The sequence below is a fragment of the Emys orbicularis genome, chromosome 10 (assembly GCF_028017835.1).
Source record: "Emys orbicularis isolate rEmyOrb1 chromosome 10, rEmyOrb1.hap1, whole genome shotgun sequence".
Lineage (NCBI taxonomy): Eukaryota > Metazoa > Chordata > Testudines > Emydidae > Emys > Emys orbicularis.
This window is the reverse complement of record NC_088692.1, coordinates 72,460,280-72,472,626: the sequence shown is the minus strand read 5'-3', so window position 1 is coordinate 72,472,626 and position 12,347 is coordinate 72,460,280. Positions and strand designations below refer to the sequence as shown.

The 12,347-nt window shown below is 42.4% G+C and overlaps 1 protein-coding gene across 1 annotated transcript in view; it reads left to right on the top strand.

Moving 5' to 3' along the window:
- Positions 1-12,347, top strand: part of HOMER2 (homer scaffold protein 2) — a 108,560-nt gene that overhangs the window by 36,091 nt on the left and 60,122 nt on the right. The window contains exon 2 of the mRNA XM_065412599.1: positions 10,736-10,892. Within this exon, the coding sequence (XP_065268671.1) occupies positions 10,736-10,892 (157 nt within the window). The remainder of the gene's footprint in view (positions 1-10,735; positions 10,893-12,347) is intronic.

The following is a 12,347-nucleotide window of genomic DNA, read 5'->3' as shown; positions in this document are numbered from 1 at the left end:
GAGCTGCGGGGGTGGCGCTTGTCGTAGGGGCAGCGTGCGGAGTGGAGCCCCCTGGCTGCCCCTATGCCTAGGAGCCAGAGGGGTAACATGCCTCTGCTTCCAGGAGCCACACAGAGTGGCCCCCGACCCTGCTCCTCGGCTGGAGCACCGGAGTGGGGCAAGCCCCAGACCCCACTCACCAGCGGGAGCTCAAGGGCTGGATTAAAACAGCTGGTGGGCTGGATGCGGCCCTTGGGCTGTAGTTTGCCCACCCCTGACATAGGCCATCAGACCATTATTGGATAGCAATATCTTTCCTTTATAGCTGACCAGGGACTGACTTAAGCTGGTGACCTAGCTGTGAAGAGCTATCATATACCATTACCTATCTGCTGAGCTAATCAGTCCACAGTGAGTCTCACTTTCATTAGCATGAACTTCAAATTTCTCCCCAAAAGTAAATATGATTGAACTTGCCTTCCCTCTCTTCCTGCCACATACTGCTGCAGAATAGGAAAGGAGGCTTGATTTTTCATAAACATCCTTCTACATAAGAATGGGGAGTGAGGAGAGCATTGGTTATAGTCTGACGCTTTCTATGATAATTTTCACAGTAACATTTAATGGCCATGTAAAATACTTAAAAGTAAACATGAATCCTTCTAAATCTTATTAGGAGAAGAACAAAAGGAAGAAATGGTAGTAATGAGGCTTGCAGATTGGAGCTATAGGGTGTGATTTTGTACACACCAGCAAGTGCTACTGGAAGACACTTGAGGTACATCTACACTGCAGCTGGGAGCATGCCTCGCAGCCCGGCTAAACTGACACATGCTAGCTGTGTTTTAGCTAGCATGCTAAGACTAGCAGCTTAGGTGGTGGCATGAGCTAACTGCCTGAATACAAGTCCACCTGACCCTGTGGGTCCATACTCAAGTTTCTAACCCATCCCGTTGCCCAAGACACAATGTTCACACTACTATTTTTGGCATGCTAGGTCAAGCAGAGCTAGCTTATGTCTGTCTAGTTGGGCTGGGAGGCACGCTCCCAGTTGGAGTGTAAACATACCCATATGTACAGTACTTCCAGTCTGTAACTGTAACTGTAGCACCTTTGTGCTCGAATAACCCTGACAAATTCCTTTTTATAAATTGGGTCTAAAAGAGGGTAATATACTCATTTTTGGGATTGTCTCCGTCACAAAACCACAGGATCCCATGTAATACTGAAGCAGTCTCTTTGCCCATCCAGTACTCTATTTCAGCAGTATAAAAGAGACCCCCATTTTAAATGGATGTCATTTAGAAAATAACTTTTCTTGAACACTCCCTGTTATATAATGCTTTTATAGTTTTATATTGAGCATAGCACAGCAAACTGTTGTGCATTTTATTTAAAAGAATCCTCAGCACAACATTAACTGTTTTACCAGAATGGCAAATGGAAGAATTGATTCTTGATTCAGGTGCCAGAAATCATTACTAAGAAAAAAATTACCATGTGGGTTTTCAAGTGTGGTGTGTGTTTTTCATTTTTTGCAGCCATGGCTACACATATGAATCCCTGATATGCTATTAGCTTCAGGGCCCTTTTAATGCAGTTGCTAGAAATCACAAGTAGGGAAATAATTCTTTTTGAGGCTTCTGGAATTGTAGTTGCAGCTGTCACTTCGCCATGTGAGAAACAATGTGATGGTGCGAATCTTATTTACCTCATGGGAGTTCTGTATATCCACAGTTAGTTGCGTGTTTGCAATGTTCAAACAATTTTTTCTTTTCAGTAATTTTGCTTCATAGTAGACTGTCATAAATGTGTGCCATTCCAGATGCCACAACATATATGGAGGTTGATTTGTTCTTTTCGTTTATCATACAATCAATAAGTCAGTGGGTAGTGGTACTGGAGCCAGATAATTATTGATATCAAGTTTATGATGTTATATTTATCAAAAGGGAATCCTTGTAAAGCACAAAGCCGTAGTAGTAATGGAAGGTTTACATTGTATCAGATGGCTTTGTGTTACTATCTAATTTTTCTTTCATGGAAAATCCTCCTTATCTAGTACTTGCTATGGTGCACCATTGCAAATCTTTTGGGATTGTCAGCAAATACAAGTACCATCATGTGCCTGGAGATGGCCTCTAGCAGCAAGTACTGTATTACAAAAATCCCAAGCTTACATGTTCTCTGGAGACCTACAAATTCTGTACCAAATGCAAATGATATAAACAGAAAATAACTATTTTAAATACTTTAATAGTATATATTTATCAATAGAAATCATGCAAAACTACCTAGAGTGTGATGGGAAACTAGTGAGCATTACCAATTCAGGTTCAAGCTTATTAAGTAATCAAAGAAACCTCAGATATCCAAGCTTGATTGGTATTTATTAATTATTAGTACAGTGCACAGCAGAAAGTCAGATGCATTACCAAGCATGTGGAACTGAAGCTTGCAGCTGATGGCAAATATGACACACGGGTCACAGTGCTGGTTCTGGTTGCCCATTCTCACAATTATGCTCCTAGGTTCTTAAGATGTCTGCAGTTTCTGTTACTACTAGCTTCCTTTTTCTGACCCAAATAGATCTTGTTTTTCAGTACATCTCCAGACTGTCTTTTCATAAATTTTCTAACTTCAGAATTAATATCTACTGCTTACTCATTATTTTGTTGTTGGTACATTATATTTATATATGTAGTCCCATCTATTGCAGTTAAGACATTGCTTGCTTAGTCAAAAGACCAGGGCACTGTGTTAAAAGATCACTGTCTTTCTTAACAAATTTAGCAAGCTTGTGTTTTTCCCTTCTTAGCCTGACCATCAATGATTATGGGAATCTGGTTCATGAGTGAGCTCTAGGCCTTATTAAAGTCTGGCTCATAGTTCAACATGAGTCTCCAGATAATGTTTTCAATGTCAGTGCAGATAAAATGCAAGTAACTATAGACCACTAAAGTGAAAATTTACTTGCTGTAAAAATTTGACTGACTGTATCTGATCCATAGGAAACTTTAGACTGGAACTCTTTTGCCAAATGTTCTTTTAGACATGCTATGTATTTTATGAACCTGAGTCCTGATCCTTCAAACAAACCTACGAGTAACTTTTCACTTGAGTAGCCTTATTGAGCTCATGTGCGTATAGTTACTCAAAACTGTAAGTGTTTGCATGATCAAGGGCGTGATACCTTCAGGTTCAGGCATTAAGGTGACTCCCTGCAGCCAGGCAAGTCATTGTGGCTCCCTGTGGGCACAGCAATTTGTTGTCACCACACGTAGAGTCAGTTGTGGGAACGGGGCTTTGTTTTCAGCTTCTGTGCATGGAATAAAACCACAGTTTGCACTCTTTCAGTATTACCATTAGGAAAGGGATGGATAAGACAGAAAATATCACCATGTCACTATATAAATCCATGGTAGGCCCACACCTTGAACACTGCATATGGTTCTGGTCACTCTATCTCAATAAAAATATATTAGAATTGGAAAAGGTATAGAGAAAGGCACATTCAAATTATTAGGGATATGGAACAGCATCCACATGTGGAGAGATAAGAGAGTACGAAGCCGGGGCATAATAGAGGTCTATAAACCATGAATGGTATAGGGAAGTGTTATTTACCTCTTCACATAAGACAATGAAATTAATTGGCAGCAGGTTTAGAACAAACATAAGGAAGTACATCTTCACACAATGCATAGTCAACCTGTGGAACTTATTACCAGGGGATGTTGTGAAGGCCAAAAATATAACTGGATTAAAAAAAGAATTAGATAAGTTCATGGACGATAGGCCCATCAATGGTTACTAGCCCAGCTGGTCAGGGATGCAAACCTATGCTCTGGGTGTTCCTAAATTCTGACTGCCAGAAACGGAGACTGGACAATGGGATGGATCACTCAATAATTGCCCTGTTCTGTTCATTCTTTGTGAAATATTTGGCACTGGCAGAAGACGTGATGGTGGGTTAGATGGATCATTGGTCTGACCCAGTTGGCCATTCTCGTGTTCTTACCAACCCTAAGCATTCAGAAGGCCCATAAAAGCCATGATGGTGATTTAAAGTTCATGAGACTCTATAATTTTAGCATCCTTTTGCCCCCCCCCCCCTTTTTTTTTTGGTTGAGGTTTTAACATTTTAGTTCTTCAGGCTTTTCTCCATGACCATGATGGCTAGAAATGTCATTTTTAATTAAAGTGGACATTTTCACATAACCAGATGATTTCACGCGCAGGGGCTTTAAGAAAGACACCAAATATCACAGGAGGACTCTCTCTAGAATCATGAGAGATGGCAATGCTGTTGCTCGTATTCAAATTTTTATAAACAGCAACAATCCTGACAATGAAATAAATCATCCATAACTGTAGAACCCCACCACCAATACACATACTATTTTTGCACGTATTTGTTTGTTCATTTATAGTTCATGAATGAAGGATGCAGTTACAGTGATCACAGCTATCTGTCACACAAGAATGCCTACTTTCTGGCCGAGCAGTTTATCATGAATTGCTGGGTTATGCCTCTACGGTATTCACAACTGTTTTCTTATATCTGATTGCAGATAGAGCCATCTTTGGAATTCTTTCTAGGGCACATATCCAAAGACGGGGGGGGGGGGGGGGGACTTGATAGCTATGATCGTGTTGAGCCCAGAGCTGTGGTCAAGTCTGTGTCCAGAAAGTATTCAAAAATGCCAATTATTTAAACACAGATTTGGTAATTTATTCACTTGATCTGATTCTGCTCCCACAGTGTAACAGGTCGGACTCACCTCTGCAGCGCCTCCTGCTGGTCATCCATGGGAATTAGCTCAATCCAGTCCAGAGCGCCCTCTTCAGGCCGGTGATCTGCCTTGTCGTTACTAGCCCCCATGTCCCTCCCAGGACCCCGGTGCCCCTTGCTCTGGTTGCTGACCCTTGCTCTGGGTGCTGCCCCCTGGCAGTACCCACACACACTGGGTCTCCCCTCCCAGGGGAACCCCCACCTCGCCTCAGTGTAAGGCTACTGCCAGTCACCATCTAGCCCCATGCCCAGGGGCAGACTGCAGTATCAGCCACTCATCACAGGCAAGGTTGGGTTTGGACCTGCTGCCTTGGCCTACCTCTGGGCTGCCTTCTGCAACCCCCAGTACCTTTGGCCTAATGCTAGGCCACAGCCTGGGACTTTCCAGGCTGGAGATCCCCAGCTCCTCAGCCTTTCCCCAGTCCTGCTCCACTCAGGTACCCTGTCACAGGCTCCCTGCAGCCAGGCCCTTCTCTCTCTAAGTGCAGAGAGAGACTGCTGAGCTCCTGGCTCCCAGCCTCTTTATACAGGCCAGCTGGGGCGTGGCCCAGCTGCAGCTGTTTCCCCAATTAGCCCAAGTCTTTCCTTCCACAGCCCCAGCCCTCTGCAGGGCTGGCTTTAACCCTTCCCAGGCAGGAGCACCCCGCTACACACAGCGTGTCTGGTTCATAATTCCCTGGGGTGTGGTTAGGTTAGTTATATTGTAATTTTGTTCTGAACGCAATTATTATGGGTCCGGCTCATGTTATTCCAAATAACTAGTGTACATGAATAGAGTATTTATTCCATCATCTGTGTATTTGTATATGTTGCTGTGCCTGTAAATAAATAAAGCATGCAGAAAGTAAACTCATCAGATTTCATGGAGTATGGAGAGAGATTTTATTTTAAACAACAACACAACGTTATAAAACAAGAAGAAAAAGAAGTTTCTATCTTGGAGGTATATGAGTTTTCATTTACATTACAATATGTGCTACGGAAATTGAAATGCGAAAGTAAGTAACCTAGCATATTTAGTCTTGGGAGTGTATTCAATAATTTACACACAATAAATGTGTAGTGGTGTTGAAATTCTTTGGAATTGAAAACGATTAAGCTATGCAAAATTAAACTGGTGAGAGTGAAGATATGGTGTAGCTTTGTGTTTGGTAGTCCTACGACTATTAAGGGTGAACTAGAGTATTAGACTATTGTAGTGCTACTTTATTTATCTATTTATTTATTTAGCTACTTATTAATAGGGATGTATCTTGTGAAATGAAAGCTCTGCCAGTTTGATATGGAAATAAGTTTGGCAGAGGTGGACTGGGCTTGCCTCTCTCCGCCTGCTCCCCCCGTTATCTGAGCAAACCTTGCAGTGAGACGAAAAGGAGAGCAGCAGAAGGAAAGGGTTACGCTCCAATGAAAACAGCAATACTACCTGGAGTTTTCCTATGCTTTCAGATGTCACCAGCCACTGCTGGAGTTTGGAGGGACTGCACATCTTGGTTTAACATACCGATTCCATTTTTAATAATCAGGAACCAAAGATGGCAAATTAACACTAAATGACATGTCTTAGAGATGTCTTCCTCATACTATGTTGTAGTGAGTGCCAGTGCTGCACTCTGCTGTTGGAAGCATTTTGTAGGGCACATAAAATAACTACATTTCACTCCAGTCTGGTGTTTGGTAAAATGGTGTCTCTATAAACTACAATATGTTTAAATAAAACAGATCTTGGTTTTGCACATTATTATTCTATGTCAGTTGCAGGGCATTTGCACTTGAAATGTGACTAATACACATTAAATATGCATGGAAAATCTGCGAGGGGGGGGTTAATTTATAATGGGACTGAATTATTCTCTTACACCTTTTGAAAGTGAAAGCTGTGTCATGGGTGCAAGTAAGAGCAGAATTTGGCCCTCCTGGTGTACTCCAAATTTGACTGGCTGGTTGTGAATGTGGCTTTTACTTGATGGTGCCAATTAGAAATTAAAACATTCATTGGGGAAGATGCATTGTTTTCAGTGTCTGTTTCCTCTTCTCTTTGTCAGTTGCACTTCTCTATATCTCCTCTTTTTTTCTTTTCCTTCACTGTGTGCTTTACTCACAAAACTAAAACTAGGGGTCACCTGATGAAATTAATACAAACAAGAGGAAGTACTTTTTCATGCAACAGACAATCAACCTGTGGAACTCATTGCTGTAGGATGTTGTGAAGGCCAAAAATAAATCTGGGTTAAAAAAAGAACTAGTTAAGTTCATGGGGGACCAGTCCATCAGTGGTTATTAGCTTAGAGGGTCAGCGTGCAGCCCCTTGCCCAGCACAGTTCTTAACGTCTGCAAGAAGCCAGAAGTGGAAGATGGGGTGGATCACTCCAGAATTGCCCTGTTCTGGACAGTCGCTCTGGAGCTCTGGTATTGACTGCTGTTGGAGACAGGATACTAGACTAGATGGACCATTGGTCTGAGCCAGTATGGCCATTATTATGTACCCATCCCCTTTATTTCTGTATCTTCCAGGTCTTTCCCCAGAATATTTCCCCTAATTCTGTTTTCTAAATTGGCCAATCAATCTCTTCATTCCCCCTCACCCCAACATCCACCCTCTTACACACCATCAGCCCTAACTTAATGTTGCATACACACCCTCTTCCATGGACTACCAGGCACCTTGATATGCAGAGGACTAAACTGCAGTGAGGGTCTCACTGCCCAGAAGTCAATACCACTTGAAAAGGAACGACCTTACCCATCACCCCAGTGGCTGGATTCCTACCAGGTTGCTGCCCCTGAACATTTTTTGGCAGCCCATTTATTTTTGTAGATGCCAGCTGGTGTAAGTGTTTTGAGTAAATTGGAATGCCCTCTCCCAAACTCAATCTGCCACTGCCACCGCCACCACACACACAGAGCATCCTGGGTGCTGGAGGAGGAGCTTTCTCTCTAGGCTTTCCCTCCCACCCCAAAGATTCCCGGCTACCTCAAGACTGGAGGTCATGGGGGTATCAGCCTCTGTTTTGGGGGTTTAACCTTCTCAGTAAAAAACTCCAGCGTCTGTTTGTGCTCAAGGCTTCTTTCCCAAGCTGCAAAAGAAGACTGAGTCTTGCTACTTTGACTGCTCCCCAGAGGGTTCTGAATAGCAGTAGGCAAGACTGGCGAAGCTACAAGCCACAGCAGAGGTACTGGAACTGTCAGTCTGCAGACTCAGGATGACAATGTTATGTTTGTTATGCCCACCAAACATACAGAGCAAGGCAAACAGGGTCGGGGAACATATCTATTCCCTGACTGCGGAGCTATTTAGTATTTTTTTTAAGAGCCAGTACTTTAAAGGGGAAATTTCTCTGACTTCCCCATTACGGATAAACCCTCGCTGCTTACTCAGGTGACATTCTGATATGTTTTAATATGAAGATAATTATTGGCATGGCAGCGAATAGACTCACTTGTATTTGCTTAATAAAAACTTGACATGTGAGTGGGCTTTAGGCCTCTTAACTCGAGTATTTTATGATTTAAGTAGTCTATGTATAGCATAGAGAAATGCCCCTTTTTTCCAGCTAAGCGCTGCACAAATATTAGCATTTGAAATGAGAGCCAAATTCACATACCTAGGACTGCATATAACATCAGTCTCAGAGAGCTACTGATAAGGAATAACTGGAATAATTTATATTTCTTCACTGACCTAATGAGAGAGTCCCATTGTATTTGAAGTGTCTTCCTCATGAGTATTGAATTTATTGAATTTGGCATAGCCATCCATCCAGAAACTTACTCAACAGCTCCTGAAAAATTTAAAACCTTGCATATGTCTTACAAGGAAAAAACATTACTACTGCACTTGCACGTTTTTTTTCATTTTTAGGCCTCATTAGGCTTTTCACCAGCAAACCACCTTTGCCAAGTTAATTCTACAATTAGAGTATCAGATATGCCCAATGTCAGTAAATTTACAGCTCCGGACTTTGTTTCATTTTGATTTGTATCATCATGTATTATCTAGCACCTAGAGACCTCAATCGGGATCAGGGCCGGTTTGTGCTAGATGTTGTGCAAACAGAGCAGACCACAGTCCCTGCCCTGAAGATCTTACGACCTAGAGGTATGTCAGCATTTTGAGCTGGAGGTGTAATTTCCAGATCCAGGACACACCCTCACTAGCTCTGATTGAGCTAGGGCACTAAAAATAGAAGGGTAGCTGCAGCAGTGGGAGGGGCTAGCCGCCTCGAGTAGGATCCTGTCTGAGATGCTAGCAGTGTACTCGGGGCTGGTAGCCCCTCCTACCTCTCTCACTGTGGCAGCTACATTTCTATTTTTAGTGTGGTGGGTCTGTCTCCTCAAGCTGGAAATTACTCCTCCAGCTCCAGGTGTAGCCATAGCCTAAGATAACACAACAAGTGGGTGTAAAAATCAGCTGGGAGGAGCAAAGGACTGAACATGATGGAAAACATGCAGGCCAGATATTTGCACAGATTGATGGTTTTGAGGTGGGTAAATTAAAATATTTATAAAACAAATATCAGAGATTCCTACTGGTGTTCTACCTAGACATCGGTAGTTAGCCTGGTGTAGCCTATTCAGTTTTTGTGTTGTAAATATCCTATTTCTCTGAGGCTGGTATGGTGGGTTGTACTGGAATAAACTGACATTTCTGCATCCTGTCATAATTATGTCAAGATAATGTCTTAATTATATAATATTCTATATGTGATATATTGAGTGGTGATGTCCTGTAATGTTCACTATTTTATATAATCCCTCAGACTCAGGGAATAAAAGATTATATAAATATAGTAGTAGAGTTTGCTTTACAGTTTAAAATTTAACTTAGATGGAAGGTACAATTTGAAGTGGAAATAGAATATTTACTGACATTACTGCCATAAGAAATAGAAATTAATGGAGATATCCCATCTCCTAGAGCTGGAAGGGACCTTGAAAGGTCATCGAGTCCAGCCCCCTGCCTTCACTAGCAGGACCAAGTACTGATTTTGCCCCAGATCCCCAAGTGGCCCCCTCAAGGATTGAACTCACAACCCTGGGTTTAGCAGGCCAATGCTCAAACCACTGAGCTATCCCTCCCCCCAAATAAGAAATCCTAACTGTAGTCTTCAAACCAAATAACTTCATGTTTATCACATGTATTGTTCTTCCAACCCTGCTTCTTCTCTGCTCTCATGTTATTTATACTGTCATCCTTAAAAACAAACCTGTACTTTGTGTGGAATTCTCGTGTTGGGTAAAATTGTCTGTGAATTGACTGTGTTATAGTTAGGAAATGAAGCTGTGGGGTGGGACCCCAAATACTTCACCCATAGATACAGTTTGTTGAACTAAAATGTAATACAACTTTTTTTTTTCATCGTGGTTAGCTACTTTGCAGCTGATTAAATTTTCATGCACATCCATAGAACAGAATGAATGGAAGGACTGAGATTTTAGTATGTAAATAGTGATACTGGGCATTTGGTTTGATAAAATTGTAAGGAGACTTTGCAGTGAGTTCTGACTCTAAGTAATGATTCATATGGCTGAGTGGTATGAGGAAGGAAAGCTGTGTGTTTTTAGAAAAAGCAGATCGTTTTGGCTAAGATATGTGTCAATGTAATTTAATTGAAATAATGTGCTAATTTGCAGAAAAAGGTGTTAATGTTTTAACAGTGTCCAGTTATAGCAACATGGGAACTAAAATTGCATTTGTACTAGTGGCCCGAGAAGGGAACAAGGTCAGTGAGTTCAGGAAGCTAAATGTCACATGGTAAGGCTAAGAATAGGGAGAACGCTGGAGTGCTGATTCAGATAGTAATTTTAGTGCACTGTTTTTCCGTTTAGAATTCCAGGGTTATCTCATTTGAACTGTGAGGTTAGGCCTGCTGTTTTCAACATGGTTGATCAAGAGCGGACTTCTGCAACATTTCATCTTCCACAAACTCATGCATCCATTTCTCCTGTCCCTCCCTATTCCAGAGAACAGCCCATCTTCACCACCAGAGCACATGTCTTCCAAATTGACCCCAGCACCAAGAAGAACTGGGTTCCTGCAAGCAAGCAGGCTGTAACTGTTTCCTACTTCTATGACAGCACAAGAAACAGCTATCGGATTATCAGTGTGGATGGAGCCAAGGTAGGAGGTTGACAGATACATCTGGCATGTTTATTGATTGGAGAGCATCGTATGATGCTGCTCAGCATTAACTGGTAATAGATATGGATGGGCCAGCCTACAGAGATAATCGAATAAATACTTAATTTGTATGTAATCCACTCTGTTTATTTGTACTGTTAAAGCTTCGAGTGCAGAAATGGAAGTGTGTGTGTGTGTGTGTGTGTGTGTAATAACAAGTGGCTTTCTGAACACAATCATGTTTGTGGAGGCAAGACTAGATCAATTAGAATAGCTTAACACTATTGACATCTTGGCAGACAAACAGGGGCAGCTCCAGGGGCCAGCGCTCCAAGCGCATGCCTGGGGTGGCAAGCCGTGGGGGGGGCGGCCTGCTGGTCGCCGTGAGGGCAGCAGTCAGGCCACCTTCGGTGGCATGCTTGCGGGAGGTCCACCGGTCCCACGGCTTTGGCGGCAATTCGGCGGCAGGTATGCCGAAGGTGCGGATCCGGCGGACCTCCCACAGGCGTGCCGCCGAAGGCTGCCTGACTGCCGTGCTTGGGGCGGTAAAATACATAGAGCCACCCCTGCAGGCCAATAGTTCTTAGTGCCAAATTTTGGCTAGTATTTGGCTGATTGTGTCTTAAAAGGTACATCCATTAAAGGTACATCTGAATTTTTGTGGCCATTTTTAAAGGGTTCAATGGGAGAGGTGCACGCTCAGACTGGAGCTATTAGTTTTGAAGTGAGAGGATTGTCTACCCCTTGGGATAAAATAATATGTCTTCAGTGAGTAATTATGCCCTCCAGCCTGCACCTTGATAGACTGTTGCACTGCTGGTCACTTTTTTCAGTCTGCAAGACATAGTCTGCTGTTGTAATTCCCAACCCTATGCAACATTCCTTCTAGAACAGTAAAAAACTGAAGAAACTCCACAATGCTGCAGCCCTTCTCTTCTGCCCCTCTCCTTTAATTAGTTTTTATTGTTTTCGATAATAATTAATTAGGGCCAAATTCTGCCCTTGGACGAATGTCTACATTGATTCAGTGGGCGCCCCAGATGTGCATTGAGGGCAGAATTTAGCCCCTTGCATGTTTCCTTTGTTAAGAAATAAACTGGAACAGCTTCCGTTTACCACTTAATTCAGTGGCTAATGTTAGCAAGGCAGAGTTCATTAGCCTGGGGTGGTATTCTAGGTTAATCTTTTTTCCTCCTTCATTTTTATATTAGTCTCGCTAAAAGCAGAACAACTTCAGTGACCATTTTATTTAAAATATTTCTCTCTTTAAAATAGATTATGAATAACAGTTTTATTTTGGACTTAATAGAAGCAATCTCCTGAGACACGTTCAGCAGAGAATGAATTGTTCACCAACCTCTGGATTGTCCTTCCTCTTTCCAGAATAGTGGGCCTGTGCTGGCTGAGGAGCAACAGAAAGTTTACGCTGGCCTCCTTGGAGAGTCCCTCATTACC